This window comes from Haliotis rufescens, unplaced genomic scaffold (genome assembly GCF_023055435.1).
Source record: "Haliotis rufescens isolate VD_foot unplaced genomic scaffold, xgHalRufe1.0.p SCAF_51, whole genome shotgun sequence".
Taxonomy (NCBI): domain Eukaryota; kingdom Metazoa; phylum Mollusca; class Gastropoda; order Lepetellida; family Haliotidae; genus Haliotis; species Haliotis rufescens.
This window is the reverse complement of record NW_025964235.1, coordinates 955,302-968,279: the sequence shown is the minus strand read 5'-3', so window position 1 is coordinate 968,279 and position 12,978 is coordinate 955,302. Positions and strand designations below refer to the sequence as shown.

General features: G+C 41.5%; 2 protein-coding genes across 4 annotated transcripts; one reads left to right on the top strand and one right to left on the bottom strand.

Annotated features, from left to right (window-relative positions):
- Positions 1–2,690: 2,690 nt before the first annotated feature.
- LOC125374077 lies at positions 2,691–3,347 on the bottom strand. Its single transcript, XM_048384829.1, has 2 exons — positions 3,247–3,347; positions 2,691–2,841 (listed from the first exon to the last, which is right to left on the bottom strand). The coding sequence occupies exons 1-2, from the start codon at positions 3,345–3,347 to the stop codon at positions 2,691–2,693; spliced, it is 252 nt and encodes an 83-aa protein (XP_048240786.1).
- Positions 3,348–4,474: 1,127 nt separating this feature from the next.
- On the top strand, positions 4,475–11,387 carry LOC125374113 (E3 ubiquitin-protein ligase TRIM56-like). Of its 3 annotated transcripts, none has more exons than XM_048384886.1 (2): positions 4,475–4,607; positions 8,078–11,387. In XM_048384886.1, the coding sequence occupies exon 2, from the start codon at positions 8,083–8,085 to the stop codon at positions 9,997–9,999; it is 1,917 nt and encodes a 638-aa protein (XP_048240843.1). In that variant the 5' UTR covers positions 4,475–4,607; positions 8,078–8,082; the 3' UTR covers positions 10,000–11,387. The 3 variants fall into 3 exon arrangements, with proteins under 3 accessions (XP_048240843.1, XP_048240844.1, XP_048240845.1); XM_048384887.1 differs by lacking the exon at positions 4,475–4,607 and adding an exon at positions 6,227–6,319; XM_048384888.1 differs by lacking the exon at positions 4,475–4,607 and adding an exon at positions 6,227–6,357.
- The last annotated feature ends 1,591 nt before the right edge of the window (positions 11,388–12,978 follow it).

The following is a 12,978-nucleotide window of genomic DNA, read 5'->3' as shown; positions in this document are numbered from 1 at the left end:
ATTTATTGTCATTACATCTTCATTTTTATTTCACCAGTTCCCATATGTGTTGTTCGAGTTCCCATATGTGTTGTCGAGTTCCCATATGTGTTGTCGAGTTCCCATATGTGTTGTCGAGTTTCCATATGTGTTGTTCGAGTTCCCATATGTGTTGTCGAGTTTCCATATGTGTTGTTCGAGTTCCCATATGTGTTGTCGAGTTCCCATATGTGTTGTTCGAGTTCCCATATGTGTTGTCGAGTTCCCATATGTGTCGAGTTCCCATATGTGTTGTCGGCAGTAGATATGACGGCAGTCTGTGAGTAATCGAATCTAGACCAGATGATTGAGTGCTTCTTCGGATCATGATACTCACACACGTCTTGTTTTTGTTAATGTTAACAGCGCACAATAACTGTTTAGCTATCAGGTGCCCATGAAACAGTTTTGTTTAACCGCAAATAACGCTTACGCCATGTCACGGTAAATCAACGTCTCCGCGTCTACGTGGGTATGCTGCAAATCTGGAAGTAGATGAATGTATTGTCTGCCCAAGTGACGATGGCAGCAACTTGAGAGTCATATTTGAAGTGCCTGGAGAAACACATCACTAACGTCTCTAATTGTGCTTATCATATAAATAAATGCGACAATACCCTTTCCATAAAGGGAAAGTTTACTAGTCGAAAGTTGAAGTCATCCCTCCAGTCATGCAGCCTCGTGGAGAGTGTTTTGTGGTTCTGAAATGTCATGCATATATCTAAATATGAAACAGATTCAGCAGTCTCACTGGTTTCTAGTTTAGATGGGTAACTCAGTGGAAGGGTATTGGCTGATTGATGGATTGAACCATATCAGATCATCGATATACCTGAACTTTAACTTCTTGGCCAAATTACCTTGTTTTGACAATCCGAGCAGAAATTCCTATTCTTATTATTACGTGTCGATTCCCAAATTGAAACAATATGTTTATCCAGAAATCTGTACGTAAAAGAACTTAGTGTGAAACACAAGTTCACTGAATTTACATATCAACACAAATTACTGCACGGCGATTACAAGGGCGATAAACAATAGAGTGGTAGTCCAATATTCAATGGCAATAAATGGCAGTTGTCAGTATAAAATACGGGGGCACGGGTGGCCCAGTCGTCTAAGGCGCCGCAATTCGCTGTGCAGAGTTGCCTTGGGCACGCCAGAAACCTATGATTGTAGGTTCGAATCCCGGTTCGCCCCGATTATGTTTCTAGGTTTGTCAGTACCGTACCCGTGCTCGTGGGTAAACGTGGTAAACGTGGTAAACGTCTGAGACCTGCATTACTTCGGGCTTTCCTCCCACATTAAGCTGACACGCCGTGATATAACTGGAATACTGTTAAAAGCGGCGTTAAACCCAACTCACTCACTCACATGTCGCTGTCAGCGCGCGACGGGCGCACGTGCTGCTCGTGCTCCGCCATCGCCGGTGGTGTTTCTGCTTTCAAATGTATTCACTCGAATCATCTTTGTACCGACTGCGGCGATGCCGTCCATTTCCAAATCGTTAATATAAAGATTACAACGGTTGTTTATTGACCAACTAGGCATGGATATGCAGGCATGTGGCTTGGTGTGTGACTGACAATGACTGACACGTGTCTAACGGTATAACGGTTGTGCGTCTGTATGTACCACGCGACTTCCAGAAGTTGTTAACGAAGCAATGTATGTTCCAACCACTCTGGATGCTTTCAATCAGTTAGTCTTCTTCTTGTGTTCTTGTTGCAGCAGCCCTCCCTCCACTGATTAATGTGCCATCTTCCAATTTCAGCAAGCGACAACAATATCCGCACGCAGTAATGACGTCTGGAGTACTTGAATATTTAATTAGTATTTTTTTTTCACTTGAAAGATAATAGGCATAAATCCTACCATGAAAAGAAAAAGCACGTGGGAGAAAGAACATCTGCATGCTTTGACTAATGATGTGAAGTGGAAAGCATCGTCATTATTAGTGAGTGTTAATTAATGAAAACATTCATAATGATGTCACGAGGCAGAGATGAAGATCCAAGCGATGGCTGCGCACCGCGTGGGGAGCTGGCTTGTTAAAGATGTATGCTAATGGTGGGTTGACGCATCATAATTACTGTTAACTGCAAGACACACATCAGTGTCTGTCTACACATAGCTAACAGGATGACTTAATACCTTACATTGTCAAAATACCACGTTGGAATTACCACGTCCTAAATAGATGACATTATTTAATGTTCGATGTCCTGAATAGATGACATCATTTGATGTTCTATGTCCCGAATAGATGACATTATTTAATGTTTAATGTCCTGAATAGATGACATTATTTAATGTTTAATGTCCTTAATAGATGTCATTATTTAATGTTCGATGTCCTGAATAGATGACATCATTTGATGTTCTATGTCCTGAATAGATGACATTATTTAATGTTCGATGTCCTGAATAGATGACATTATTTAATGTTCGATGTCTGAAATAGATGACATTATTTAATGTTCGATGTCCGAAATAGATGACACTATTTAATGTTCGATGTCCTGAATAGATGAGATCATTTGATGTTCTATGTCCTGAATAGATGACATTATTTAATGTTCGATGTCCTGAATAGATGAGATCATTTGTTGTTCTATGTCCGAAATAGATGACATTATTTAATGTTCGATGTCTGAAATAGATGACATTATTTAATGTTCGATGTCCTGAATAGATGACATCATTTGATGTTCTATGTCCGAAATAGATGACATTATCTGATGTTCTATGTCCGAAATAGATGACATTATTTGATGTTCTATGTCCGAAATAGATGACATTATTTGATGTTCTATGTCCGAAATAGATGACATTATTTAATGTTCTATGTCAGAAATAGATGACATTATTTAATGTTCTATGTCCGAAATAGATGACATTATTTAATGTTCTATGTCCGAAAAAGATGACATTATTTGATGTTCGATGTCCTGAATAGATGACATCATTTGATGTTCTATGTCCGAAATAGATGACATTATTTGATGTTATATGTCCGAAATAGATGACATTATTAAAGGTTCTATGTCCGAAATAGATGACATTATTAAAGGTTCTATGTCCGAAATAGATGACATTACTTGATGTTCTATGTCCGAAATAGATGACATTATTTGATGTTCTATGTCCGAAATAGATGACATTATTTAATGTTCTATGTCAGAAATAGATGACATTATTAAAGGTTCTATGTCCGAAATAGATGACATTATTAAAGGTTCTATGTCAGAAATAGATGACATTATTTGATGTTCTATGTCCGAAATAGATGACATTATTTGATGTTCTATGTCCGAAATAGATGACATTATTTAATGTTCTATGTCAGAAATAGATGACATTATTAAAGGTTCTATGTCCGAAATAGATGACATTATTAAAGGTTCTATGTCCGAAATAGATGACATTATTTAATGTTCTATGTCCGAAATAGATGACATTATTTGATGTTCTATGTCCTATTCCACGTCCTTTAGTTACATTCCGATAGATGACATTATTTAATGTTCCATGTCCTATTCTTCTGATAGATGACATTATTTGATGTAGTCTGTCCTATTCTACGTTTTTAAGTTACAATCTGACAGATGACAATATCTAATGTTCTGTGTCCTATCCTGTGTTCCACGTACACGTTCTGATAGAATGATTTTAGTACCTAATGTTCTATGTCCTGTTATCTGGTTCTTGTTGACGTATTGATACAAGACGTGATTGTGAATAGTGTGTTCAGGGATCCTGACGTAGACATTCAGTTGTGCTTCAGCACATCCTGGAAATACACACTCAAACATAATATAGTTACTCATTGTCCCTTCGGGTTTATATTTATGATATTTTAACATATGTTGTTCATTTAATCTCTATAGATTTAATCTATCTAAATTTAAGTGTTTAATACACCTCCTAAGTGATTCTGGGAGTTGAGTGAGTTGGGTAATACGCCGCTTGTAGCAATATTTACAGCAATATCAAGACGGGGGACATAATAAAGAATTCACACAATCTACCCATGTGGGGTTCGAACCGCCAGCCTCCCGCATTAAAATAACTGTCATATATGTAGTTAGGGAGCAATCATTTGATTCTCAGTAGGGATGGGATTGAGGGGATTTTCATGGGGAAAAAATAATCAAGCTCCTTTCTTTACTGGAAGAAATTACATTTGCATCGCAGCGTAGGAAAAATAATGTGCTATTTCTCGCAGACAAATGTCCAAGGAAAACAGTTTTCGTTTTTTTATATATTTTAAAACTAATATTGGAGTACCCAAAACCACACACACACACACACACACACACACACACACACACACACACACACACACACACACACACACACACACACACACACCACACCACACCACACCACACCACACCACACCACACACACGAATATGAAATGATTGCTCCCTTACAGGAAGTGATTACACGTTTACACTCAAGCCTCCTCCGTTGGCGGAGCTCTCAAAACTATCGCAATGATACCGGCAGAGTAACCGGGAAGCTGGTATGAGCTTGATCAACACTGTCGTAGAGTTGTGGAAATCTAATGTTGCTAAGTAAATGGTAAGTGATTATGTCGCTAGGACATCTGATTAAGCTTTGACGAAGTAAGTGATTGTAGAAATGTCAGTTTCAGTCTAGCCTCCCCACCTCATACAAACCCAACCCCCACAACCACTCCACCTCATACAAACCCAACCCCCACAACCACTCCACCTCAAACAAACCCTACCCCCACGGCTATCCCAAGTCATGCAAACCCAACCCTCATAGCCACCCTAACCCTTACCAACCCGACCCTCAGAGCCTCCAACCTATACAAACCCCAGCCTCACAGCCACCCCACCTCATACACACCCTACACCCACAACCACCCCACATCATACAAACCCCACCTTCTCAGCCACCCCACCTCATACAAACCCCACCTCATACAAACCCCACCCTCACAGCCACCCCACCTCATACAACCCCACCCTCTCAGCCACCCCACCTCATACAAACCCCACCCTCACAGCCACCCCACCTCATACAACCCCACCCTCTCAGCCACCCCACCTCATACAAACCCTACCCTCTCAGCCACCCCACCTCATACAACCCCACCCTCTCAGCCACCCCACCTCATACAACCCTACCCTCACAGCCACCCCACCTCATACAAACCCTACCCTCTCAGCCACCCCACCTCATACAAACCCTACCCTCACAGCCACCCCACCTCATACAAACCCCACCCTCTCAGCCACCCCACCTCATACAAACCCCACCCTCACAGCCACCCCACCTCATACAAACACCACCCTCACAGCCTCCAACCTATACAGACCCTACCCTCACAGTCACCCCAACTCATACAAACCCTACCCTCACAGTAACCCCACCTTATACAAACACTACCCGTACAGCCACCCAAAACCTATACAAACCCTACCCTCACAACCACCCCACCTTATACAATCCCTACCCTCACAACCACCTCAACCTAACCGTGCAGCCACTCCATCATGAACGTTTTAATGGCTGTAGTACACCTGTAAGTTGGTTTTGTTTGCTGCTGATATTGGTTTCCAAATTACATTTTCTTGTCTTGATCATTGATTCCTTTGGATATTCAGCCCTGCGACTTTGTTGCCTCGTACTGAATGTCCTGGAAATGTGCGTGTCCTACCCCCTCCAAAAGGGCAGTAACTCTTGGTGGCTTTTTGACATAACCGAACACGCATTATGCCTTTTTTAGTCATCCCAATGATCCTATTATCTGAAATGTTAGCCTGACGTAGTACCCTTTTACTTGTGTCACATATTGCTCAAGTCTCTTGAACACCCGAAAAAATAGTAATACTTCTTGTATCTATTACAAAATACCACCACTACCAATTGTAACAAATGTTATATTTGGGATAACACTTTCTTAGTAAAGAACAGATTCTCGTACTTTTCTTGGCTGAGTGGGTTCGAATCCCGGACGGGACTCAACCCAAGAAAAGTACGAGAATCTGTGCTTTACTATGAAAGTGTTATCCCAAATATAACGTGTTACATTTGACCACTTTCTAAATGGCATTGTGTATTCATAATGGCATTGTGTATTCATGTGTTACCATTGTAAAATCTCTAATTTATCTCGCTAGTTACTATCTCTCTAGTTAGTCTGATTGTATCAAAGCACATAATGCAACAGCATAGTCACGTGACTGCCTAGTCACGTATCAGCCGCCTTCAGAGTAAGAGTTTTCGACGTATCCCTTATGTTAGGACGATCGATGGAGCAGGTAGGCGAGAACATGCATGTAGTGTGACTGTGTGTCGGGTTGGTATTCCATTCACAATGTGTGTGTGTGTGTGTGTGTGTGTGTGTGTGTGTGTGTGTGTGTGTGTGTGTGTGTGTGTGTGTGTGTGTGTGTGTGTGTGTGTGTGTGTCTTTTATCGGGGTCAGTGTTGTGACATGTATATACATGTTACTGGGTACGTAACATGTTACTTTGTACGTAACATGAGATGGATTTATGATGGTGGATATTGCACACTTCTGTCTGGAGGCTTCATAACAGTCAACAGAGCTGTGCAACACACACTATAGTCAATAGTGTGGAGGTGGGTCGGAGACGCTCCCCATGGAAACACCCCTACGCATGTCTCTGTGGCAACGCAATTCTCTCAGCGGGGTGTCTGTCTTTGCCACGCAAGGGTCCATTGAAATCCCAACTTCAACCTAATCATGTCCCTTGGCTTGTCAACTGAAACGCCTTGCTAACTAAAATACTTTTCAGCCCGGCATTAAACCGAGATGACGGACTAACTCACTCAAAAACCAAAATTGGTGAATTATTGGTCAGGAATCCCAAATTCTGTCGTGTATACGCTGTATATAAGGAAAGCAATACCCTACCAAGAGTCTTGCTGACAACCATCTTATATGTTTCTTTGAGGTATTGAAGTTTGAGTACTAAGGATAAGATGTACATAACAAGCTTCTCCACTCCAGTGTAGCTACATCTGATATCTACTCTATCATCTACATCTGATATCTACTCTATTATCTACATCTGATATCTACTCTACTGTATAAAAACTGCCTGCAACCTGTATATATACTTGTCAACTATACTCACTTGCTTGATAACGGTGTTAGAACCTACACCGAAACGTTGTTTCTTATTGTAATAAAGAAGTTGTTCATCCATATATCTTATGCTCACTCATCTTATATGTTGGTATGAGTTAAGTCTGACCTGTAAAAGTGAAATGCTGGTTTTTGATTTGGTTGCAGACACGCACACTCCTTATTAAGAGTCTGTCTGAACACAATAGTAAATATACTGACGGAAAAAAAGAAACTGTGCTTCATAAAAATATATTTATTCTGAATGCATCTATCAATGCACCGTCCTACCGTTTGTGCAAATGTAGGGACGTAGCGTCTCGTTGTAGCAGGATAATGCCCGCCCATGTTTTGCACATGTTGTAATAGGCTTTTTGAGGCAGCATGACATTGCTGTACTGTCATGGTCGGATGTTCCTCCAGACCTCTCCCCCACTTTGTACATGCCTGGGATGAGATGGATTGACGCCTACGACAAGATCAGAACCAGCCAGTGAGGGCCCACTCAGATGGGCCAATATTTGGTTGGCACTTCGAACAACATCACCCAGGCTGTTTTTAATCATTTGGTGTATTCAGTACACTGCCGCTGCCTCGCATGTATCAACGCAAGTGGTGGTCAGATCCGATATTGACATTGTTAATTAAGTTGTATCACTACCACTATTTTGGGGCGTGTCCCTCTGTCTTCTGTTACCTGGTATGGGTTTTGATAATACTTTGATCAGACAAATGACCAAATATGATATTTGGGTTTTTGGTGTTTTTTTTAAATAACGTAGCATTTACACCACTGTATATGAAGCAGATACTCTTTCCCGCCAGTATATACCAAACCAATCCACAATGACCACAAACAATGTCTCTTAATATTTCAGTCTGACATCATAGAGACAACTTTCTATTGAAATATGTTTCTTTTTTTCAGCCAAGATGGCCGGAACGTTACCAGATCGATCAGTTGTTGATTTACACCACAATGACTTCCTGACTTGTGGCATCTGTCAAGAATTGATCACAGATGCCAGAATCCTGCCCTGCCTCCATTCCTTCTGCTTTAGGTGCATATGCGCGCGCACAGAGTCACATCAGTCTGAACAAAGACCAGCACTCTGTCCAGAGTGTCGAGAACCAATTTCAGTTGAGGCAGATTCCTTCAAGAATAATTTCTTCATCAATGGACTCGCTGAACTTGTAAGATCTAAGACAGCCAAGTCAATGCAATGCACGCCATGTGGGTTGAAAGGACGATCCTCCCCAGCAGAAATGAAGTGTCTCAACTGCGGCGATGGCCTCTGTACAGACTGTTCCGATGGACACAATGCTTCAACCCAAACACATGGCCATCAGATTGTTTCTTTAGGAGACCTCAGGGAAGGACTGCATGATGAAACGTTCAGACAGTTACAGAGAATTCAATGTCAACAGCACCAGGACAAAGATGTGGAATACTTTTGCCAATCTTGTCATTTACCAGTCTGTATAGCATGCGTTATTTTTCTCCACAAGGACCACAACACTCAACCTATCACAGAAGCTGTAAGCTTTTTGAAGTCAATGATGAAGTCTAAGGTTGAGATCATTCGCAAAGAATTCAAGGAAGTTTCCAAACAAGAAATGAGTATCTTATCTTTGACAAAAGCATTAAAAAAAAAGAGAGAATTAAAAACATCTCGCATTGAAGAAACTGCGGAACGAGAAATTGCCATAATAAAAAGCAGACAACACGATTCACTGAGAAAACTTTCCACTGAAACGAAAGAAATAGAGAAGGAACACAACACCATGTTACAAGAACTCTCGCAACAGAAAAATAGGATTGGCAGTTGTGTTGACTTCTGTGACAGCATCCTGGAGACAGGCAAGGATGACGAGTTACTGATGCTGAAGACGACCATTGTGGACAGACTCCAACAGCTCAAAGGACATGCCATGGCTATTCACAAGACGGATGCATTGACTGTTGCAAAGGATGATGAACAGAACGAGAAACAGGACAAAAAGCAGACAACACAGAGTGAAGCCAGTGTATCACAGACCATATCTATTCCATCGAGATACAATATGAAATTCCAAAGAACATTTTCTGCAAAATTTAAAGGTGATACAAAGAACCCTAACATCAAAGGAACGGCATACAGTTTCGGTGCTGGGCTGTTGATATCAGATCTAGCCAATAAAAAGGTCAAGATGATCAACTCTTGTGGTAAGTTGAAACAAGAAATCACCGTGGATGGATTCTATCCCCGTGCAATTGCTGTTGCTGGGGACATCATTGCTGTGGTCAGTGAGAATTATTTGTGTATTTTCACTTTAAAGGGTCATCTACGAACAAAGGTCAAACTGAACAAGAATAAACCAGATGAAGGTCTACCCTTCACATACAGTCTAGCTGCGTCTGACGATGTTGGGATTGTGGTTGGCAATATTCCTGGTGACAAAAGATTTCACGTCTACAACCTGGATGGCACGCTGAAGAAGTATTTAGACTGCAGCATCCGGTTCCCCCTGGCGTCTCTGTCAGTCACCCCTGAAGGGGATATAGTCATGAGTGAATGGGGAAGTGGAAGTCTAAGAGTCCTATCAAGTGGAGGGAAGGACAGGTGGAGCAGTAGGGAATATGATACTGGGTGGAAACCCAATGGGACTTGTGTGTCACGTGATGGAACCATTTTCGCTGCGGACTACCATTTGGGAGGAGTCCGCGTTTATAGCTCAAGTGGTAAAAAATGTCTTCAGTACAAAACAAAACGTGATGGGCTGCATTGTCCCAGTCATGTTGCTTTCGATGAGGAGGGATCACTGTATGTGATTGATGCTAAAGATGGGATAAATAAATACACCGTATGAAGCTATGAAGCAAACAGTTGAGAAGCATTAAGCTCCATTTTATTCATATTATCAGTGGAATGTTTTCTTGAGAACAACGTGGCGAATATACACATCAGCATTTTTAAGTAGCTCGGGATTGTTCATTGACAGTGGATTTCAAGGAAAGGGAAATATTGGTGGTAAAAATAGTTCTGTTATATCTGTTGCATATGGAATTTCCTATTTCGACAACAGATTTCTCACATTCTTCCTGGGTTTTTACGCATCCCTTCATGGCGTTATACTGATTACAAATGATTCTGTAAAGCAAGTTTGTAAATTTATGTTATTTGCGATCAGGACCAGAAGTTAATCTTAATGAATATATAATTTTCCGGACTTGTCACTAAGGACATTGACATGACGTGTCAATGAGGAGATTGACATGACGTGTCACTAAGGAGATTGGCATGACGTGTAAATGAGGAGATTGACATGACGTGTCACTAAGGAGATCGGCATGATGTGTCAATGAGGAGAATGACATGACGTCTCACTCAGGAGATTGGCATGACGTGTCACTAAGGAGATTGACATGACGTGTCACTAAGGAGATTGGCATGACGTGTCAATGAGAATGACATGACGTGTCACTAAGGAGATTGACATGACGTGTCACTAAGGAGAATTACATGACGTGTCAATAAGGAGAATGACATGACGTGTCACTAAGGAGATTGACATGACGTGTCGCTAAGGAGAATGACATGACGTGTCACTAAGGAGATTGACATGATGTGTCAATGAGGAGAATGACATGACGTGTCACTAAGGAGACTGACATGACGTGTCACTAAGGAGAATGAAATGACGTGTGAATGAGGAGATTGACATCACGTGTCACTAATGAGATTGGCATGACGTGTCAATCAGGAGATTGACATGACGTGTCAATGAGGAGATTGACATGATGTGTCACCTGGATAAGATCGTCTCATTACATTATGCCACGCAATAGATTGAAATCTGCTGTCAATAGTGGATTCCGTACAATAACAGGAATGCGACTCTACAGATAAAAGCTGACTCTGTGCAGCCCGCCTGAAAGCAAGGCGTCCTGTGAAGGGTGTGACCATTACAGCTTACCACAGCCGGCAAAGATTGGGATTGGCCAAGGCAACAATTCTTGACCATGATCGGTATGGGGAAAGTATCACACATGGCAAGCGAACTGATTTCGTTATTATGAATGGATATTAGACTGGGCAGCGATACGTTGATCCCAGTCTGGGTAGCTCTTCGGGCGTAATGGCGGGCAATGCCAAGGGCAATCATGCACAAGTTAATCAACATTATACCATCAAGGTGTCGTGCATGATATTGATCTACACAACCGAAATAAATTTTTCAGACATTTATTGTCATTACATCTTCATTTTTATTTCACCAGTTTCCATATGTGTTGTTCGAGTTCCCATATGTGTTGTCGAGTTTCCATATGTGTTGTCGAGTTCCCATATGTGTTGTCGAGTTCCCATATGTATTGTCGAGTTCCCATATGTGTTGTCGAGTTCCCATGTGTGTTGTCGAGATCCCATATGTGTTGTCGGCAGTAGATATGACGTCAGTCTGTGAGTAATCGAATCTAGACCAGATGATTGAGTGCTTCTTCGGACCATGATACTCACACACGTGTTGTGTGTTGTTTTCTAATGTGAACAGCGCATAATGACTGTTTAGCTATCAGGTGCCCATGAAACAGTTTTGTTTAACCGCAAATAACGCTGACGCAATGTCACGGTAAATCAACGTCTCCGCGTCTACGTGGGTATGCTGCAAATCTGGAAGTAGATGAATGTATTGTCTGCCCAAGTGACGATGGCAGCAACTTGAGAGTCATATTTGAAGTGCCTGGAGAAACACATCACGAACGTCTCTAATTGTGCTTAGCATATAAATAAATGCGACAATACCCTTTCCATAAAGGGAACGTTTACTAGTCGAAAGTTGAAGTCATCCCTCCAGTCATGCAGCCTCGTGGTGAGTGTTTTGTGGTTCTGAAATTTCATGCATATATTTAAATATGAAACAGATTCAGCAGTCTCACTGGTTTCTAGTTTAGATGGGTAACTCAGTGGAAGGGAATTGGCTGATTGATGGATTGAACGATATCAGATCATCGATATACCTGAACTTAAACTTCTTGGCCAAATTACCTTGTTTTGACAATCCGAGCAGAAATTCCGATTCATATCATTACGTGTCGATTCCCAAATTGAAAACAATATGTTTATCCAGAAATCTGTACGTAAAAGAACTTAGTGTGAAACCAACAAACGATCCACAAAATTCACTGAATTTACATATGAACACAAATTACTGCACAGCGATTACAATGGCAGTAAACAATGCGTGGTTATACAATATTCAATGGCAATAAATGGTAGTTGTCAGTATAAAATACGGGGGCACGGGTGGCCCAGTCGTCTAAGGCGCCGCGATTCGCTGTGCAGAGTTGCCTTCCCTTGGGCACGCCAGAAACCTATGATTGTAGGTTCGAATCCCGGTTCGCCCCGATTATGTTTCTAGGTTTGTCAGCACCGTATCCGTGCTCGTGGGTTTCACCGAAGTGGTAAACGTCTGAGACCTGCATTACTTCGGGCTTTCCTCCCACATTAAGCTGACACGCCGTGATATAACTGAAATACTGTTAAAAGCGGCGTTAAACCAAACTCACTCACTCACTCAGTATTAAATACAAAAATACAGTGGTAATAGCAAAAGTCAGTGGTAGTAATAATATTAAAGCTTCAGTGATATCAGGGATGATGAGCGATCCTAACATGAAAACTGGTCTGGGCGTGATGAAAATGCGTATGTGATAGCATGTGTGAGGGATACGCAAACACGCTCTTGCCCAACTACATATATAACCTCCCCAGCCACTGGGATGTTACACACAGTGCTCTAACCAGTCGAAAGCTTAAGGTGCCAGAACATGACAGAATTCTCCACAAC

Bases quoted from the DNA above. Each gene is read 5' to 3' on its own strand.
- LOC125374077 (XM_048384829.1), bottom strand. From the start codon at position 3,347: ATGTCATCTATTTCGGACATAGAACATCAAATAATGTCATCTATTTCG. The intron at 2,842-3,246 runs GTCATCTATTTC...AATGTCATCTAT, and splicing joins GACATAGAACCTTTAATAAT to TTCGGACATAGAACATCAAA.
- LOC125374113 (XM_048384886.1), top strand. From the start codon at position 8,083: ATGGCCGGAACGTTACCAGATCGATCAGTTGTTGATTTACACCACAAT.